The sequence below is a fragment of the Lotus japonicus genome, chromosome 5, assembly GCF_012489685.1.
Source record: "Lotus japonicus ecotype B-129 chromosome 5, LjGifu_v1.2".
NCBI lineage: Eukaryota > Viridiplantae > Streptophyta > Magnoliopsida > Fabales > Fabaceae > Lotus > Lotus japonicus.
The window spans coordinates 49,977,460-49,995,507 of record NC_080045.1 but is presented as its reverse complement, the minus strand read 5'-3'; the positions used below and the strand labels follow the sequence as shown (position 1 = coordinate 49,995,507).

Below are 18,048 nucleotides of genomic sequence, written 5' to 3'. Positions count from 1 at the left end.
CATACAAACAACTTATATAATTTACTCTATACCACACGTATTTCTCTATACTCGTCACATTTTGTTATATTTTTTATTAATGTCAACTCCAACAATCAATTTGCCGTGCAACGCACGGATAAAAAACACTAGGGGATAAACAAGGGGTAGTTTCAAACTCCAAGCGCAATGTTGTTTACCAAGAAGTTTTTGAGAACATATGAGTGGTTAGTTTAATTTTTTATCTTAATAGTTTTTTTAATACAAACTGACTTCTAAGTGACCTAACTTTATTTCATTGTTAACATGATGTCTATGACATCTTATAAGTTGATGAACATCTGATGCAAAAATATTATTGTCGGTTTAAGGTTCGTTCTATTTTCCCTTACAATGAAATAATTCTTTATTGATTAAAACAAGTATGTACAAAGTCTGATATATATCTTAAATTTTGTAGGCACCCTGCAATATTGGCTCAAACATGGATGACTTGAAATAAAAAAAATGAGGTCATACTTTATGATTTATCTTTCACAATTCAGATTTGTGCTACTATCACGTTCTTTTTTTTCCATGATTAATATGTATTTATCATCTACTGTATTGGTGATTCTTTTTTGTCCACTTTCCTTAGTATTTCAGACTCTTCTATTTCATCTATTGTTTAATAGTCACTTTATTTTTAAAATTAAATATGTAACAGAATCACAGTTGTTATCTAATGTATTGACACGTTGAATTTTTTGAAAAAGAATCACGTGCTATTTCTTCCATTTTCAAAAAAAGAATAATTTTTTAATGAATGTACTAAGGGTGGAATCACATTGTGGTAATAGGACAGTCGTCACCCTTAGACACAAAATTGTTACTTGATATACTATAAAAGATCATAAACTCCCTATATATTTCGGCTCTTCTCCTTTAGAAGACAAATTTCAAGTAGACGAATCAATATATATTTCTTACACATTTTATTATTATATGCAACTAAAGTAGTGTTGACAAACTACTAATAAAAAAGTCAAACTTTTTTTTGAAAGATAAATATATATATATATATATATAATATATCAAAAGGCTTGAGAGCAAACTCTTAAGCAGGAAATACAAACCAACCAACACCGGCGGAAAAAACCCGAAAGTACACCCAAAGATCGAGCCAGACAAAAACCAAACAGAAGAAACCCAAAGACAGAAAGATAGGAAAACCTAGAAAATGCCGGAAAGAAAACAGGACAGAGCAAACAAACCAAAAAAAAAATTCCGATATATTTCATAAATTTTGTAGGTACCTTGCAATATTGACTCAAACTTGGATGACTTGGTATAAACACAAAATGATGTCATACTTTATGATTTATCTTTTACAATCCTGATTAGTTTTACTATCACATACTTTTTTTCCCATAATATGTGTTTATCGTTTGCTTTATTGGTGATTCCTTATATCTATTATTTGTGTCATTGTTTTCATGTTCATGAAGAATGTAAAACGATTTCATCTTGATCTCAATCAGGCTTAGATGACAAGTCTTTTGGTCCACTTTGCTTAGCATTTGAGACCCTTCTATTTCATATGTTGTTTAATATATTTTAAATAATCAAATAATTGATTGATGTATCAAATACGATAGACATATTCCCCGTGCAACGCGCGGGTAAAAAACACTAGAATTTCCCCTTCTATATTGATTTATGAAATTTATAAGATTTTGTTTCTCTGATAAATGAGAATCCATTGAGTAAGATGATTTGCATTTAAGTCTGCTCTGAAACCTAAAAGCGGTTGTTGTTTGTATTTGCGTATAATTTTCAATTGTATGTTTTAATTTTAAAGTACTATAATGCTATCTACGTGAGATTTTGTTTTATATAAAAAGTATCATTATACTTTTTTTATACAATCATTATATTCTAAACTAATTAATTGATATTATTTTAATAGAATAAATTTAATATAATTAACTTTAGTATTATTTTCAAAATTTTAAGAGTGTATATTTATATAAGTATATAACTATAATAATTTGATAACAAGAAAAGTAAGAGGAATACAAAATATTAATACATATGTACTATAAAATTATGACCTGAATTTATTAGTGCTAACAAATTAGAGTTACGAGATCTCACGGGGAGAAACATTTTACATGAAAATGAAAATTTGTACGAGTTAAAAAAAAATAAAATTCATTTTCTATAACTTAAGTGTATTTTTAATAATTTAAAATATAATTATATATTTATGTATTGTTATATATCTAAAACACAAAAGCATTACCCTTTATGCAACACGAGTATACATCTTCACAAACAAAATTCAGTTATACCTCACATATGCAAAAATTAAAGCTTTTGGTTTATTAACTTCTGTGTTTTTCAAAATTTGTGCTCTTTAAATATCTACATCTTTATTATGATTATTCTTACATTCTTAGCATCTTAAATATTTATAATTTAAAATATGAATCGATGTATCAAATACAATAGACATATTCCCCGTGCAACGCGCGGGTAAAAAAGCACTAGTAACTACAAATTTAGTAAGAAACATTATATTACAAGTAAATTATACTTTCTCTGTAACCAAGAAAAATATTAAAAGTAAATTGAATTTATTAAATTTTCTTATTGTTTCCTTGTTATTTTCTATCAAAATTCTTTACTAATCAAAGCAAAATTCATTACTAATGATGAATAATTTTTTTTTGATGTAGTTACTAATTGTATTTTTTTACAATAGTTTTTTTTGTAAAATCAATTTTTTTTAGCATATTTCATTTATTGTATACTTCAAAATTTAAAAATCTATTTCAAGTATTACTGAATTTATAATTCAATTTCAAAAAAATTCCTTTTTACTTTTCTAATTAATTTCCCTGAACTATAATTAAAAATTCAAGAGCACATGTAATCATTTAGACTAAAATAATAATTGTATTTTCCACAATAGTTTTTTTTTGTAAAATCAAAATATTTTTACCATTTTTTTTTGACTGAAACCATATTTCTTTATTCTATACTTAAAAAAATAATTGGTTAAAAATTTAAATCTATATTTTTTTTTTGAACTCAAATCTATTTCAAGTATTACTGGATTCCCGTCAAAAAAAAGTATTACTGGATTTATAATTCAATTTCAAAATTGTTTCCTTTTTATTTTTCTAACAACTTTAATTACTAATTCTTATATTCCAAAATCATATATCTATTTCCTTAAAACGAAAAATAATAGGTTATTTGATTTGTGTATAAAAGAAAAGAAAAAGTGCTGGCTGTGGGGTTCGAACCCACGCGCACTTATGTGCAGAAGATCTTAAGTCTTCCCCCTTAACCTCTCGGGCAAACCAGCTAGGTGATATATTTGTTGGCAAATTAATTATTAGCTTATAGGTTTTGTCTCTTGTTACTTCCAAAATATTAAGGCTTGGATGGTAAAAAGAGGGGCAAGATAGCATTATAGAAATTGGTTCAGGTGCATTACCCTTTCAATTCCAAATGATGTAAGATTGCATCACACAAATTTGACACATTATCTTCTAAATTAGTTTTAAATTTATAACATGTATCATCCAGCTCTAACAATACCTTCTCCTTTTCCACGGCTTTCATCTTCTAAATTAGTTTTAAATTTATAACATGGCAAGTTAAATTTCTTCTTAATTTATTACAGCTTAACCAGTCACGGATGACAAAAGAATCTGTTGGTGTTAATGTCCTGTTGTTTTCTTAAAATTAATGTTATTAGCTTTATTGTGATTGGGTCCATTTTTCTTCAAACAAGACAGTTATTTGGCAGTGTGAATGTTGCATATATCTGCACTACCTCATATAGTTCAAGACATGTATAATTTTGAGCCTTTAGGTGTTCACACATGGTTTGTAACTTGCTTACGATATCCACCGTCAATCCTGAGTTCATTAGCTTGACACAATTATTTGTTCCATCTTAGATGTCTTCCTTAATAATATCAGGGGAAATTTTGTACAACAGATTTATAAGCACTTCCTTATTTTAAAACTGTTCAAAATCCCACTATCTACTTAGGTTTGTACTCAATGGTGCTTTTATTGTGTACCCTTATAAAATGCTTCTCATGCATGGTTCTTGCAGAATGCATGTTAGGCTTTCAAGACTTTTTGGCTGGTAATTTACATTGCATTTGGCCACTTTTTTATGTTTTTATTTTCTTTTTGAATTTCAGAGACGTGTGGGAAAACCACTTCGTGCTTACATGGATCTCGAAGCTGGCCGAAAGAGATCAGGTCGAGAGGATATATATATTAGTTATCATGCTGAAGATGATGTACAGTCAACCTATGCTGGTGCTGTGTTTCACAATGGTCGAAACTATCACGTCTCCAATACCAAAGGTAGTGTAAGTAATTCATTAAGAGAATTTTAAATGACAGATAACAAAAGAAGGAACTCATTGTAACCTAACCCCATCTATTATTTACATGATATACTTGTTTATTGGTCTTCATCACGGTGCCTTCGTCAAAGGAATGAACTTGCCAAGAGACTCCTTAGCTTGCTGCCGCATCACTCATTCGGCAGGTGCCTAAACAATGTCGGTGGTAAAGGCATGGCTATTTCTCTTTATCCTGAGTGTGCAACGGATGCCAATGCTACGCCAAAGTGGTGGGATCATTTGCATTGTGCCATGTCTCACTACAAGTTTGTCCTTGCAATAGAGAACACTTTTACTGAGAGTTACGTGACGGAGAAGTTATATTATGCCTTGGATTATGGTGCAGTTCCTATCTATTTCGGTGCACCAAACGTCATGGATTTTGTTCCTCCACATTCAATTATAGATGGTACAAAGTTCAGGACGTTGGAAGAATTGGCTTCATACATGAAGGCGGTGGCTAATGATCCAGTTGCCTATGCAGAATACCATGCATGGCGAAGGTGTGGAGTGCTTGTTTTCTTGTTAAAACTTGATTTTTCTATTCCTAAAGATTAATTTGTTGATCGTCTTTTGATGAAGTGTTTTGGTTCTTTGTCAAGGAACTATCCATCTAACAGTTTGAGTAATTAGGTGGAGCCGTAGAGGTCCAAAAAAGTGGTTTAAGTAAGTAGAATAGTTGAGAAATGTATAAGAATACTGTATTAGATGATGAATTTTCCTAGATAAACAATCCTCTGCATTGGCTATATATATCTATATACTTCATATACATGATTCCAAACCCTATATATAAATCCGAGTTGATCTTATTGCATTAAGGAATATGACATTTCTCGAATGTGCATGATTCACACCATCTTAGTAGTGATTAATTAAATTCAGATTGGTAGCAGGTTGGTTAATAATTCTGTTATGTATGCTTTCTGCATAATAGGGCTGTTTTCCATTTGGAATTTAGCTTGATTTTTCCATGTTTGGCTCCTTATACTGTAGGCATAATTCTGATTGATGTTTTCCTAGGCCTATCGTGATACTACTGTTTTATGGCAAGGTAACTAAAACAGTAGTATCAATTTACTTTTGTGCTTGTAGAAGTTTGATGAAACACTCCATATGAAGAAAGGACTAAACCTTCAAGTGTATTATATAGTCTTTTCATCTAGGATGTTATCCGTTGGCTTAATTAATGAGGACATTCTGATGCTATTGTGGACATCAAGGTTTTAATTTGTAGGCTATGTAGTGGATAAAAGTCCAATTTGGTGTCCCTAAATCGTCATGGAATCTGGTTCACCAGTCTAATTCTTGAATCATGAGACCATGTTCTATTTGGAATGATTTCATAGTGCTCTTGACGATTGTAATACCCCACCAAAGCAAAAATTGGAATCTTGATAACTGTTTATTGATTTGGTGAATTTTCTTTTGTAAAAGTCTAAATTTTTTTCTCTAGAAAGTTTACAATTCCATGCTTGTGTTGAGATTAACCATTGTTGGAACCTTTGGCAGAAGTACAAGCTCTGAGGGAATGCATTGAAAAGAGAAAGCAAGAAGTACGCAACTCACGCAAGTAAGAATTTGATTGATTAATGAGTTTGCATCTGTGTTATGTTCAATTAGAGGGATCCAAGGAATTGATTCAGAATAATAACGCTTGTGTTCATGAGTATCATTTTTTTTCTTCTAAAAAGCTAAATACGGTTGCTTCAATGGATGAAAACCAATTACTCGTTTCATGATAGGATCCAGGGAAAGCCTATAGTCAATGTGTATGTTAGAAGGTCAGCTAAGGGAAAAGCTGTTGATGTTAGTGAGTGAGTTATGGGGTCACTCTTGTAATAATCCAGTTATTAGGGACAGGAAGTGAATTAGTCAATAATTGTAACACAGCTTATAAATAGCTGTCAGTTAGAGTTTGTTAGGCAGTTTTCTGGTTAGTTGAGTTGTTGGAACTGAATTGTGGAATTCAGTTGGTTCTCTCTCTCTCTAGGAAACGTGTATCTTTCTCTCTGTTCATCTGAATAAGATTCTTCTCCATTTTCTGGAGAATTCTCATTCTGTTCTTGAATTTTCTGTGCAATTCAGATTACCAGTTCTAACACTGGTATCAGAGCACCGATCTAGGTGCCCTGATTTCGCTTCTGCTGAAGATTCCGCAACTCGTTGAAGGTTCAAGCATGGTGACCACTCGCGCAATTGCTCAGGGGAGCGATGATGGAAATCCTGAGAAGGAGGAGCTTCGAACTCGCATGGAATTGAATGAAGCCAGAACCAAGCGCATGGAGGATGCGATTGAGGAAAATGCGACCAGAGCTAAGAGAATTGAAGATTCTCTCTTTGCAGTGCTAACGAAATTGGGGATTTCTCCTGTGGATGAAACCCTAACTCGCGAATTGGGAAGTGAAACAGGAATTGATCCCAATCCAGAACGTGACAAGGGAAGCAACAGATGGAGGAAATTGGAGATTCCAATTTTCGGAGGTGATGATGCCTATGGTTGGACTCACAAATTGGAGAGGTATTTTGCTTTGAGAGGAGTGTCTGAGGAAGATAGAATGCAAGCCACATTGCTAGCATTGGAAGGAAAAGCTCTTAGCTGGTTTCAATGGTGGGAGAGGTGCAATCCCAATCCAACATGGGAAGGGTTCAAATTAGCAGTGATTAGGCGTTTCCAACCTGCTATGGTACATAATCCATTGGAGCTATTGCTATCTCTGAAGCAAACTGGAACTGTGGAGGCATTTGTTGAAGAGTTTGAGAAGTACGTGGGAGCTTTGAAGGAGATTGATCAAGACTTTGCAAAGGGAATTTTTCTGAATGGTCTGAAAGAAGAGGTCAAAATGGAGGTAAAGCTTTATGAATTACCTACCTTAACTGCTGTTATTCAGAAATCTCTTATGATTGAGCAGAAAAATTTAGTGTTGAATAAATCTAGTTATCCTAGCTATACAAGGCCCAATAGTTATAGTAGAAGTAACTCTTATAACAAGGTAGTTACCATTGATGCCAAGGGAAATGGGGATAAGAAAACAGAGCCTACTGTAGGAAGTAGTGTGTCTGGTGGTGTGGGTGCAACAACCACTTTCAGAAGTGGGGATTACAAACATCTCACAAGTGCTGAAATGAGGGAGAAGAGAGACAAGAGATTATGCTTTAGGTGTGATGAACCTTATAGCAGGGAACACAGGTGTAAAAACAAACAGATGAAAATGATCCTTCTTGGTGAAGAAGAAGTGGATGAAGGGGATGATAAGGAAGAAGAAGTTGAGCACTTCAATTCCCTGCAATTATCCCTGTATTCCATGGCTGGTCTAACCACTGCTAAGTCTTGGAAGATTGCTGGACAGATGAAAGGAAAACCAGTGGTAGTCATGATTGATTGTGAAGCCTCTCACAATTTTATAGCTGAGGAACTGATTCCTAAGCTGGCACTTACAGTGACTAACACTCCGAGATACACAGTAGAGGTTGGAGATGGATACAAGGTTGCTTGCCAGGGCAAATGTGAGGGGTTATCACTCACTGTACAAAGAATAGAAATTTCCCAGAATTTCTATTTGTTCAACCTTCAAGGAGTGGATATAGTCCTTGGTCTTGACTGGTTGGCCAGTTTGGGAGAGGTGAAGGCTGACTTTGGAAAATTAGTACTGTCCATAAAGCAAGGAGATGAAAGGATAACAATTTCAGGGGATCCATCACTCACCAAGACACAATTGTCATTGGCAGCTTTCATGCAAGTTCTGAAAACAGAGAAAGAGGGCCTACTCCTCCATTGTACAAATGCAGGGGAAGACATTAGACCAGAGATTACAGTACCAGAGGAATTGTTAGGGGTCCTACAGCAATTTGATGAACTCTTCCATGACCCTAAGGGACTACCCCCTTCAAGATCTCATGACCATGCTATCCACTTGAAGGAAGGGGCTGAGATTCCAAATTTAAGGCCATACAAGTGCCCACATTTCCAGAAATCTGAGGTTGAAAAATTGGTGGGAGACATGCTGCAAGCTGGAGTAATCAGACCAAGCATAAGCCCATATTCAAGTCCTATTATCTTGGTCAAAAAGAAAGATGGAGGCTGGAGATTTTGTGTAGACTATAGGGCTTTGAATAAGATAACCATACCTAACAAGTTCCCTATCCCTATCATAGAGGAGTTACTAGATGAGATTGGGGGAGCAAAAATATTTTCTAAGTCGGACCTCAAGTCTGGATACCACCAGATTCGAATGAGGACTGAGGATGTGGAGAAAACAGCATTTAGCACACATGAGGGCCACTATGAGTTCCTTGTTATGCCTTTTGGCCTAACTAATGCGCCCTCTACTTTTCAGGCTCTTATGAATACAGTTTTGAAGCCATTCCTAAGGAGGTTTGCATTGGTCTTCTTTGATGATATCTTGGTCTACAGCCAAGACATTCATGACCATGTTGGCCATTTGAACCAAGTGTTAACAGTACTGGAAGAAAATTCTTTGAAGGCTAACAAGAAAAAGTGCTGTTTTGGTCAACAAAGTCTGGAGTATTTGGGCCACTTTATCTCAGGACAGGGAGTAGCTGCAGATCAGAAAAAAGTTGCAGCCATGCAGCAGTGGCCTATCCCTAAAGACATCAAAGGGTTGAGGGGATTTCTGGGATTAACTGGATATTACAGAAAGTTTGTCAGAGATTATGGAAAATTAGCCAAGCCATTGACTGATTTAACTAAGAAAGATAGCTTCCAATGGAGTGAGACTGCTACGGTAGACCTTCCTTTGCTTGCTGTTCCAGATTTCTCCAAGCAGTTTGTTGTTGAGACAGATGCTTCAAGTAAGGGGTTGGGGGTTGTGTTAATGCAAGAGGGCAAACCTTTGGCATTTTGGAGTAAAGGGCTGTCCTTAAGAGCACAGCAGAAATCGGTTTATGGGAGGGAACTCATGGCCTTAGTACAGGCAGTCCAGAGGTGGAAACACTATCTTATGGGCAGGCATTTTGTCATTAAAACTGATCAAAGAAGCTTAAAATTTTTGACAGATCAGAGGCTATTCACTGATGATCAGTTCAAGTGGGCTGTCAAATTGATTGGCCTTGACTTTGAGATTCAGTATAAACCTGGAAATGAGAATAAGGTAGCTGATGCTCTCTCTAGAAGGGATATGTATTCTGCCTTGTCCCTTATTAATAGTGAGGAAGCTGAGGAATGGATACAAGAGGTGGATCAAGATGCAGAACTGTTGAAGATCAAGCAAGATCTTCTCTTATCTTCTACTTCCCACCCGGGCTATGAGCTCAAGCAAGGGGTGTTGAGGTTCCAAGGGAAGTTGGTTTTGTCCAGAACATCTAATAGGATTCCCATCCTTATTTCTGAATGTCACACAACTCCAATTGGAGGGCATTCAGGGCTGTTCAGAACTTATAAAAGAATTGTCAGTTTTTTCTATTGGAGAGGCATGAAGAAGGATATACAACAATTTATTGCTGAATGTGATGTGTGCCAGAAAAGCAAGTATTCTACATTATCTCCAGCAGGTCTTTTGCAACCCTTACCAATACCTTCTCAAGTTTGGCAGGACATTTCTATGGACTTTGTGACTGGTCTCCCAAGAGTAAATGCCAAGGATACAATTCTGGTGGTGGTTGATAGGCTCACTAAATATGCTCACTTCTTGGTTTTGGGTCATCCTTTCACAGCCAAGGATGTAGCTCTGGTTTTCACTAAGGAGATCATCAGATTGCATGGCTTCCCCTCTACTATTGTGACTGATAGAGACCCTATTTTTCTTAGCAATTTTTGGAGGGAATTATTCAAACTGGCTGGCACTTTACTGAAGTTTAGTACCTCATACCACCCTCAAAATGATGGCCAAACTGAGGTGGTAAATAGGTGTTTGGAAACTTATCTCAGGTGTTTTGTGGGACCAAATCCTAAGAGGTGGCTGGAAGGTTTGTTGTGGGCAGAGTATTGGTACAATACCACCTTCCACATTTCAGCAGGCATGACTCCATTTCAGGCTTTATATGGCAGGGAACCCCCTGTGCTAATTAAGGGTTGTGTGATACCCTCCAAGATTGCAGATGTCAACCAATTGATGAGGGACAGAGATGAGTTGTTGGGAGTTCTTCAACAACATTTGCTGAAAGCTCAGGATCAGATGAAATTCCAAGCAAATAAGCATAGGAGGTATATTTCTTTTGCTGGGAATGATTGGGTATATCTCAAGTTACAGCCCTACAAGTTGAAATCCCTGGCTCACCGACCTTATGCCAAGCTGGCAGCAAGGTATTATGGCCCTTATCAAATCCTTGAGAAAATTGGGGAGGTTGCTTACAAATTAGCTCTACCAGATCATGCAAAAATTCACCCAGTTTTCCATGTTTCTCTGTTAAAACAAGCTATACAACCCACACAGCAACCTCAGCCACTACCTCCCATGTTGAATGAGGAATATGAGTTGGAGGTCGAACCAGAGGATTTGTTGGACTGGAGGATTAACCCTAAAGGACAGCTGGAAGTGCTCCTGGCTTGGAAGGACCTTCCCGCTTGTGAGAATTCTTGGGAGTTGGCTTCCTCTATGTTGGCCAAGTTTCCTTCATTTCCCCTTGAGGACAAGGTGGTTCTTTTAGGGGGGTATTGATAGGATCCAGGGAAAGCCTATAGTCAATGTGTATGTTAGAAGGTCAGCTAAGGGAAAAGCTGTTGATGTTAGTGAGTGAGTTATGGGGTCACTCTTGTAATAATCCAGTTATTAGGGACTGGAAGTGAATTAGTCAATAATTGTAACACAGCTTATAAATAGCTGTCAGTTAGAGTTTGTTAGGCAGTTTTCTGGTTAGTTGAGTTGTTGGAACTGAATTGTGGAATTCAGTTGGTTCTCTCTCTCTAGGAAACGTGTATCTCTCTCTCTGTTCATCTGAATAAGATTCTTCTCCATTTTCTGGAGAATTCTCATTCTGTTCTTGAATTTTCTGTGCAATTCAGATTACCAGTTCTAACATTTCATCTCATCCTGTTGTGCTAGAGTGCTGATTGTTATACATTTGCTGCTTGTAATATTTTTCTTTACTTTTGGTGGAAAGGGTAAAAGAGGTTTTGTTTTTAATCAAGTTATATTCTATTTAAGATGACATCTACAGGGTTGGAAAGTTAATCCATATGGCCAATTGCTTCTTTTTATTCATGAAATTAAGATAATATAAAGATAATATAAACCAGTTGCTTGATTGATCACATGGTTAATGCTAATGTGTAAATTCAATGAATAATAGCAATACAAGAGTAGTCATACTATACTAGCTACATATAATAACATGGTTAATGCTAAGTTCTTTTTCTGCATCATTCTATGAATGGATTGAAAACCCCTTGCACCCCTATTAATTCATTTTGGTTATAAAAAATAAGTACTAATTTCCGTCTGAATCCAAAAAAAGAAATCTGCCTATCTCTTATGCTATCTTACTTTCTGCATTCTGCACTCATTCATTCATAAGTTTGATTTATACACATTGGATTTGTTGAACTTGTGTTTTGATCTAGCTTCACCTCAGCATCTATTTGTATGAATCTTCAGATTTAGCTCCAGCTTCACCTTTGCATAGTCTCGCATCTGGTTACAACTTCTTGTCCTTCGTCGCCAATGTCGCATTGCTTCTCGTCGTGATTCTGTTCTTATGCGCCAAAACTGCTAATTGAAAAATAGTTCTTAATTCTAATTCAAATATCAATATCTCTTTGTAATTGTACAAGTGACATGGCCGGCAGAAGAAGTGCTTTGTTAGTCGGCATAGATTGGAGACGTGACTTGCGACAATGTCCATGGAATGACCTCAACATTGTAGGCGATACTCTAGTTGACTCATGTGATTTTGCCATGGAAGACATTTTCTTCATAGTTAGTAGATGATGATGATGAGCATCTTCCCACGGCTGCTAGCATTCTCCAGGAGATGCATCTCATGACTCAGCATGTGGGCCCTGCTGATGTGCTTTTGTTTTATTTTGCTGGACACGGCCTCGCATACGATGGTGGCCTCTCGATAAATGACTCTGACTCTATCTCAAGTAAATATTTATTATGTATGTTTTGATATGTCAATTTTTAATTAGTTTTTTTTTTAGTTATGAAATAATTTCTACTCTTTTTTTAATATAGGTGAACAATTGAGGGCTTGGGCAATGTACACACAAACTCGGTGTTTCCATGTTACAGTCATTTTGAGCTGTTGTTATTCGGGAGGCGTTTTTCAAGATCCTATCTTCGGGGTACATCTCTGGGATTATCCACGGCTCACTACTTACGCTTCCTGCCAAGCTTATGAGGTAGCTACTACAGGTATATTTCATGGGATGACTTATTCACGTTTCGGTTATTTTTTTTGTGAGGTCATCCGTGCTTTTGGTGGTGAAGTTTTCACCAACAGGCAGCTATATTATGAGGCGTTTCCCCGCGTTTTTCATTTCAGCTATCCCATCTTTTGGCAATCCCCTCGGTTGGATATTCCTCTAGGTTTTTGGGACAGGAGGTTTGTAGAATTGCCATAGACTTTGTTGCTTTAGGAAAAACTTGATGTTTTGGGGAGCCCTTTTGCTGCGCAACTTTTGCCGTGCTGTGTTATTGTGAATTGAACTAGTTATATCTCAAGGATTTTTATTATCACAGCTGAGAGTGATTTGTTCTCAGCATATTATTTTATCTCATTTAATGAACATTTTAGGTATTCAATTTCTCATCCTCAACACTCACACTCCAAAAAAAATCTGAAACTTACTATGCAACCTATTGAAATTCAATTGTTGTACTGTACTGTAAAATTATGCAGATAAATAACCTTAAATTTTTTTCCATGCATCTCATGCACGTATTATGGTTTAGTTTGCAACAATTTGATATATGGGAGAACCTAATATGCACCATTTTTAGGTGGTGTAATTTTACACCACCTACTTTGACTTGGTATAGCAGGTCAACACATTATATTTTTTAAGAAAAAACATCATTAAAAATTTGTCATATATTAAATATCTTTAAAAAAAGATGTGTTGACCTGTTATAGTAGGTTAAAAAAAGTGGTCTAAAATTAGACCACTTTAAAAGTGGTCCACATTAGGGGTCACCTTGATATATACCTTCATTTGCAAAATTTGCAACTTGTTTGTCTTTTTCTAAATCAAGCACCTTTGGTATTGATTTTTAATTTTTATGCTTAAAATGTCAAGCATCTAAGCTTGAGAATATTAAGCATCTTAATAGCACAATATTATTTTAAGTAAGCAGATGTGAGAAACAGTCAGAACACGAAAAGGATTTGTAAGTGGCAAATGTCTTTGATTCTTCTAGTTATAACGATCACTAAGCATATAAGTGAGCAGGAGCAAATAAATTCAGTACAATATCAAACCCAGGTGCTCATGACTTTTACAATCTGAAAGAAAAAAAGGCATCGTAGTTACTCAAGATGGCTTGGCCAAGCTTGGGCAATGAGTATCTACTTATACTTTTAAAGTTGAAAGAAGCTAGCCATTAAGCATAAGCAGGCTTAATTGTGAAAGTGGAAGTGACCAGTACCTTGAATTCATCATTTATGCATTCTTTCAACTAAATAAGGCACAAACCGAAGTTACTTCAAGTACATAAACAGAAGAAACACATAACAAGAAAGATTCCCTCAAAAAAATGAAGCCATGATATATCCCCAGCATTAACCTGAGAGTAAAGTGAAAGAACTAGGCAGCAACATTAACCTTACAATTCAAACGACAGTATAGGACTCTCCCTGTGTTTGATGTCATTGTAATTGAGCTTCTCACAAGAAGACAGTCTTCAATATCCATCAAAATAAATTTCCAGGTAAACTAGAAATATATCAAGGAATCTCTACATGCTTATGAGGCTTTCTAAAACTAAATACCAATACTCAATAGCACATTTTCTTGTGACAACAAATACAATGACAAAGACAAACAGATAACTCAACAATACTCAAGCTGTCAAGCAATGCAGCACTTTCCTAATCATGCAACTCAACAATCCAGCCAAACAGGGGGATCGGCGGCGTCACGGGAGAAGAAGAGGAAGTTCCAGGCGGCGAGGGATAGGCACTCGCGCAAGGGGCAGCGCGTGGAGATGATGGATAAGCATGCTTCCTTCATGTTGGAGAACGGAGAGCATTTCAGCGGAGGAAGAGATTTCTTTCTGTCTGAAGATTCAATGAAGGGGGTGCGAATTACAATTTTCTTTCTTTTAAGAAATAAGAATAATTTTCTTGGCTCTTTTATTTTTGTTCAATTTTCTTTAGGTCTTATTGTCTTAAGTTATATATTTCCAACTTTTGAATAAAAAAAAAGTTATATATTTCCAACCAAATAAAGGCCTTGTACAAAGTTAAGCAAGTTAAATCTCATTATTTGCACTCATAGCATAAATTTAAACTCTGAAAATTTCATTTGTTTTGAAAGACATCTGAAATTTCTTAAATGTAATTTAAATTGTAATTAAATGTTATTAATCTTTGGAAGAAAATTTCAATGATGTGTTGGATACTTTTTTGAAAAAGAAATCATTATACTTTTTTATTGTATGTATGTGTGTATTATTATTATTATTATTTTGCTCCATCAGAAAACGTATGTGTGTATTATGTAACAATAGTTTATTTAAATACAATTTTTTATTCCTTATATATTAGTAAAAATGACTTGAAGAAGCATAACAAAGGAAAATAACGATTACAATATTTGAAAAATTATTTTTCCTATATAATAATGAACTCTATTAAATTTATAACATTAAAAAAGTTGAAATTAAATAATTAATTTTCGTCTTTACATGTATATAACTGTTTAAAAATCGTGGTTGTCGCTCCCGATGAATGATTTATCTGATGATATTAAAACTTATCTGATGATAAAAAAATTATATTACAACTTATCTGATGATATTAAAACTTATTACTTAATTCAAGATATTTTAAATTAAATGTATGATTTTTCATATTACTAAATAAATTTTAAGTTTTTTAAAATCACATCATCACTGATTATTAAATATTAATTTTTAAATTTAGTAATATTAATTTATAACTTTTTGTAATTCAAAAATTTGAAATTAAATTATTGATTTTGGTCTTGACAGGTGTATATGATAAAAGAAGTCGAAATATCAAGCCAACATAAATATCATAACCATTTGCCCTTTTGTTACAGCTGTACGTGTCAGCCAAGAATGGAATGCTCGTCGTACCAGATTATGTACTCTTCATTTGGCCCAACATGACCATTAACCTCGGGTTTGTTAGCCAACCTTTGGTGCCTCTCCGACCACAGCCGTATAAAACCACGCATGTTATGCACCCAATTCTGCTTTTCCTTCTCTTTCAAAGAAATATCATGCATTTCATTTTGTTGAGATGATGCATTCGGTACAGGCTGAAACATCCCGAATTGATGCATTACTCAATCTGGTTGATGCCACTCTGAAACGTGATACACTACCATTGGCACCACAATTCTCCATAAATGCATGTTTTCTCGACAACGTTCCGGAAGAGCATTGAGAACATCATCAGAGTACGACATCCACACAAACTACAAAGACAGACACAAGAAGGAGAAGAAGTTAAATTAATATAAAGTTGACATTTTGAGATCAATACAACGTTAACTCACGTCATTCGATCTCAGATCGTCTAATTTGGTGTGCCACCACTCGATTTGCTTCTTTTCCCACTTTATTGGTTCCTCCGGGTTCCTCCATCTGTGCGGAAAAAAATTAATGAACAATAAAGTTCGCCGCAAATGAATGAACAGTAAAGTTCGAATTTAAAGAAATGACCAATGAATTTTTTTAAAAAATTATGTGGATACCTTGCCGCGAGAGGGAGGCCAGGGTCCAACTGTAGTGGAATCATGTCGGTTCCTGGAATCCTTAGCCATGTCCACAATTGTATTAAATAAGCACACCCGTCAATCTCTGTACGTTCAACACCGGTTGCATAACACAACTCATGATAGAGAAGTGTTAGTACGGCTGATCCCCAACTATACTTTGCGGTCTCCTCAAAGTCTCGTAAGAGAATGAGATATCTAAGAGGAACATGTGAACCGGTGTGGTCACAGAGTAAGAAAGTATCAATTAGTCGCAACATGTTTGCTCTTGCAACATACATAATCTCTATCGGGCCGACACCGCCTAGATTTTGAAAATTAAATTGCCCAGGTAGCCAAACCAACTTCAAGGCACCTCCTTTGATAGCATTGTTGGGTGGCACCACTTCGAGCAATTCCTCCACAAGCACAGACCAATCACACCAAGTAACTCCGGTGACAGCATTCCCATCAATGGTAAGCCAAGATGAAGAGCAACGTCCTGTAGAGTGATAGTGCACTCTCCGAACGGCATATGGAACGTGTGTGTCTCAGGCCTCCATCGCTCCACCATGGTCGATATCAACACTTTGTCTAGTTTCAGAGAACCAGCTAAGGCGGCTTCGTAAAATCCGGCTTGACGAAGGTGGCCTACAATTTCCTCAGGAATAAAATGTCTAAAATCTCGATATTTTCTCACTTTCAGAATTCTATTTTGTTCGTTCCAAGAACTAATAGACACGTGTTTACCATCTTTTTGCAAATACAACAGACTTTGATCCTTGGGACCCAGTTTGACCACTCCTTGGTCGGCCATTTATCTGGACATAGGTTGAGGATGAATGAAATGAGAGTTGAATGAGATTGTTAAACAAAGGGAAGAGGTTGAGAGTGAGAAGAGAGTTGTGAACAAAATGATAGACATAGTGGCGGTCTATTTATAGGGGCTCCAGACCGCCACTATTGGATATGCAATTCGCAACTTTTATCACGAATTGCATGTCCATTCAACGGCCTCGTTTTCCCCCACCTGCCATGCATGCCTCGTGTTCCCTCACCTGCCAAACGTTCCTTCCCCATGCACCCCCTGAACAGCAATCCGCAATTTTTCTTGCGACTTCAGCGTTAGACAAGCACATGTCGACAACCCCTGCAACCTGACAAAGCTCCAATTCGCAAATCATGTGATTGTGTCATCATTTCACAATGATACTAGTGTTTATTTACCCGTGCATTGCACGGGGAATATGTGTATTGTGTGTATTTGATACATCAATTAATACCTTGATTATTAAAAATATATTAAACAACAGATGAAATAGAATAGTATGAAATCGTAAGCAAAGTGGACAAAAAGACTTCTCTTCTGAGACTGATTGAGATCAACAAAAACTCGTTTGATCTCAAGAAATAAATTTGGACTACACTTTAATCTAAATTCATTCCTCGGTTTCTGTGTTTTCTTTCCTCCCACTTTCCCCTCTCCAACCGAACAAACCCCTAGCGTACTCATCGTTGCTGAGGGCACCAACTTCACAAATAGAGTCTATTGGTGGACTATCGGGTTGTATATTTTCCATGTTCTGGTTTTCCCTATGCTCTCTGTTGCGCTTCAAAATCGGCTTACTATTCGCTCGAGCTTGTGCAAATTTTATTTGTTTATCTGATGGTTGGCTCGACATATTTTTCAAGGGATTTTGGACATTTTCGTCTTCTATTACAAACGGTCTGACATAAATATTAATTGAAGATTTGACTAAAGATCTTTTCTGTTTCATAATGGATTTTCTTTTCAGCCGTGCTTCG

General features: G+C 35.8%; 2 protein-coding genes and 1 non-coding gene across 3 annotated transcripts; 1 reads left to right on the top strand and 2 right to left on the bottom strand.

Moving 5' to 3' along the window:
• Positions 1 to 3,251: 3,251 nt before the first annotated feature.
• TRNAL-UAA (transfer RNA leucine (anticodon UAA)) lies at positions 3,252 to 3,334 on the bottom strand. Its single transcript has one exon. It is a non-coding gene; the product is annotated as a tRNA-Leu (tRNA).
• Positions 3,335 to 3,825: 491 nt separating this feature from the next.
• Positions 3,826 to 4,955, top strand: LOC130719714 (alpha-(1,4)-fucosyltransferase-like). The gene is made up of 4 exons (XM_057570325.1): positions 3,826 to 3,860; positions 4,031 to 4,103; positions 4,188 to 4,360; positions 4,445 to 4,955. Exons 1-4 carry the CDS (start codon positions 3,826 to 3,828, stop codon positions 4,953 to 4,955), a joined length of 792 nt encoding a protein of 263 aa, XP_057426308.1.
• Positions 4,956 to 15,591: 10,636 nt separating this feature from the next.
• LOC130719712 (serine/threonine-protein phosphatase 7 long form homolog) lies at positions 15,592 to 17,059 on the bottom strand. Its single transcript, XM_057570324.1, has 5 exons — positions 16,678 to 17,059; positions 16,243 to 16,567; positions 16,045 to 16,132; positions 15,871 to 15,963; positions 15,592 to 15,804 (listed from the first exon to the last, which is right to left on the bottom strand). Exons 1-5 carry the CDS (start codon positions 17,057 to 17,059, stop codon positions 15,592 to 15,594), a joined length of 1,101 nt encoding a protein of 366 aa, XP_057426307.1.
• Between the last annotated feature and the right edge of the window lie 989 nt (positions 17,060 to 18,048).

Coding starts and splice junctions, on each gene's coding strand:
- LOC130719714 (XM_057570325.1), top strand. CDS start 3,826: ATGTATAATTTTGAGCCTTTAGGTGTTCACACATG. Junction 3,861..4,030: donor CCTTTAGGTGTTCACACATG/GTTTGTAACTTG, acceptor CTATCTACTTAG/GTTTGTACTCAATGGTGCTT. Junction 4,361..4,444: donor GTCTCCAATACCAAAGGTAG/TGTAAGTAATTC, acceptor CTATTATTTACA/TGATATACTTGTTTATTGGT.
- LOC130719712 (XM_057570324.1), bottom strand. CDS start 17,059: ATGGCCGACCAAGGAGTGGTCAAACTGGGTCCCAAGGATCAAAGTCTG. Junction 16,568..16,677: donor GGAGTTACTTGGTGTGATTG/GTCTGTGCTTGT, acceptor TTCAAAATCTAG/GCGGTGTCGGCCCGATAGAG. Junction 15,964..16,044: donor ACGATCTGAGATCGAATGAC/GTGAGTTAACGT, acceptor CTGTCTTTGTAG/TTTGTGTGGATGTCGTACTC.